The 2,500-nt window shown below is 54.0% G+C and overlaps 1 protein-coding gene across 1 annotated transcript in view; it reads left to right on the top strand.

The window, feature by feature from the left end:
* The window catches only part of clmn (calmin), a 149,390-nt gene that overhangs the window by 59,519 nt on the left and 87,371 nt on the right, over positions 1-2,500 (top strand). The window contains exons 24-26 of the mRNA XM_033026453.1: positions 201-368; positions 888-909; positions 983-1,032. Of these exons, the coding sequence (XP_032882344.1) occupies positions 201-368; positions 888-909; positions 983-1,032 (240 nt within the window). The remainder of the gene's footprint in view (positions 1-200; positions 369-887; positions 910-982; positions 1,033-2,500) is intronic.

Genomic DNA, 2,500 nt, shown 5'->3' on the forward strand with positions numbered 1-2,500 from the left:
TGAAAGCGAAATGGATTGTGGATGATCAGCCATGATCACATTGAATTGGTGGTGCTAGCTTGAAAGGCTGAATGGCCTCCTCCTACACCTATTTGTTTATTTTCTGCTGGAGGGGAGCGGGGAGAAGGAGGAGCGGTGCGGGTGGGATTCTGACCGTGGGACTCTGACTCTGTGTGACGTCTCTCTCTCTCTTCTGTTAGGAGGCGTTGGGTGCCCCCTGGGCAGAGGGCAGGGAGCACCCTGAGGTGCAGGCCAACGTCAGGCAGGATTTTGAAGACGCACGGAGAGAGATGGAAGGCTGCATCGAGGGAGCAGTGTCCTTCCTCCAGGACCAGGGCAGCCCCCAGCAATTGTTGGCCAAGCACCAGGTAAGATGGCGGAACGGGCCGGGTCTATCCGCAGGGCCTGGGCAGGGGTGAGGGTGGGGGTGGGGAAGGAGTGGGGTGAGAGTGGGAGTGAGGTGAGGGTGGGGGGAGGAGTGCTGGGGGAGGGAGGAGTGAGGTTGGTTAGGCTGGGAGTCGTGAGGGTGGGGGTGAGGTTAGGGAGGGTGGATGTCGTGAGGATGAGGGTTGTTGGGGGTGGGGGAGGAGTGGGGTGAGATTAGGGATGGTGGGAGTCGTCAGGGTGGGGAAGGGAGGGGTGAGAGTGGGGGTGGGGGATGGGTGAGAGTGGGAGTGGGGGAGTGGCGAGCGTGGGGACGGGAGGGATGAGGGTTGTTGGGGGTGGGGGAGGAGTGGGGGTGGGGTGGCTGGGGGAGGGAGGGGTGAGGGTGGTTTGCGTGGGGGTTGTGAGGGTTGTTGGGGGTGGGGGAGGGGTGAAGTTGGTTTGGGTGGGGGTCGTGAGGGAGAGTGTGCCCTGACCACCTTAAGCCCCCTTCCCCTGTGTAGCGCCCTCAGGAACGATCCAGAGGTTTGAGTCGGGTGGTCCGGCAGCGGTTCTTGGACTCCACCCATCACATGCAGACCCTCCTCACTCCCGACAGTAGCCTCATGGCGGGCCGATCAGCAAGAGGACCTCTGCCGAAAGTGGACGGTGAGACCACCCACCCAGGGGGGTCCAGACCACAGGTTGCAGGAAAGATGTTGTCAAGTAGAGAGTGCAGAGATTTGCGAGGATGTTGCCGGGAGTGGAGGGCCTGAGCTATAGGGTGAGGTTGGGCAGGCTACGACTATATTCCTTGGAGCACAGGAGGATGAGAGGAATAGATCGGGTAGACGCACAGTCTTTCACCCAGGATAGGCGAATCAAGAACCAGGGGACATAGATTTAAGGTGAGAGGGGAAAGATTTAATAGGAACCTGAGGGGCAGCTTTTTCACACAAAGGGTGGTGGGTGTTGGGAACGAGCTGTCGGAGGAGGTAGTTGAAGCAGGGACTATCACAATGTTTACAAGACATTTGGACAGGTACATGGATATGATTGTGTTAGAGGGATATGAGCCAAACGCAGGCTGGCGCGACTAGTGTGGATATGTTGGTCGGTGTTGGCAAGTTGAACCAAAGGGCCCATTTCCATGCTGTTTGGAGGGTGCGGTTGCGGAAACTGATGAAGGCTAATGTACCTGAAAGTTTTCTTGACCACCCTATTTACCTGTGACACCACTTTAAGGGAACTATGTAGCTGCTCTCCGCTCTCCTAGATCTCTGTCCTCTGCAGCTGTCTCCGTAGCTGTGAAGCTCACACCCTGGTTTCACCTCCATAAATGCTTCCAAGATGGCACCCACCCAGGCGACTATTTGCGGGCTAACCACAGGAGCAGATCTACAATCACATATTACAACCGCTACACGCTCTTAAATCTCCATCCATACACTGTATATAACGTGACTGTAATCAGGTGTAGTCTTTCTGCTGACTGGATCGCACACATCTGGAGTGCCTCCGAGATGGATTCTTAGAGCAGCTTGTACTGGAGCCTACCAGGGAGAAGGCAATTCTGGATTTAGTGTTGTGTAATGATCTGGATTTGATAAGGGAACTCGAGGTAAAGGAGCCATTAGGAGGTAGTGACCATAATATGATGTTTTAATCTACAATTTGAGAGGGAGAAGGGTAAATCGGAGGTGTCAGTATTACAGTTGAACAAAGGGGACTATGGAGCCATGAGGGAGGAGCTGGCCAAAGTTGACTGGAAAGATTCCCTAGCAGGGATGACAGTGGAACATCAATGGCAGGTATTTCTGGGAATAATACAGAAGGTGCAGGATCAGTTCATTCCAAAGAGGAAGAACGACTCCAAGCGGAGTAAGGGGCCACCGTGGCTGACAAGTGACATCAGGGACAATATAAAAATAAAAGAGAAGAAGTATAACATAGCTTTCAAGAGAGAGTTAGATAGAGCTCTTGAAGATAGCGGATTCAAGGGATATGGGGAGAAGGCAGGAACGGGGTACTGATTGTGAATGATCAGCCATGATCACAATGAATGGCGGTGCTGGCTCGAAGGGCCGAAAGGCCAACTCCTGCACCTATTGTCTATTGTCAAAATTCCACTGTACAC

The sequence above is a fragment of the Amblyraja radiata genome, chromosome 9 (assembly GCF_010909765.2).
Source record: "Amblyraja radiata isolate CabotCenter1 chromosome 9, sAmbRad1.1.pri, whole genome shotgun sequence".
NCBI classification, from domain to species: domain Eukaryota; kingdom Metazoa; phylum Chordata; class Chondrichthyes; order Rajiformes; family Rajidae; genus Amblyraja; species Amblyraja radiata.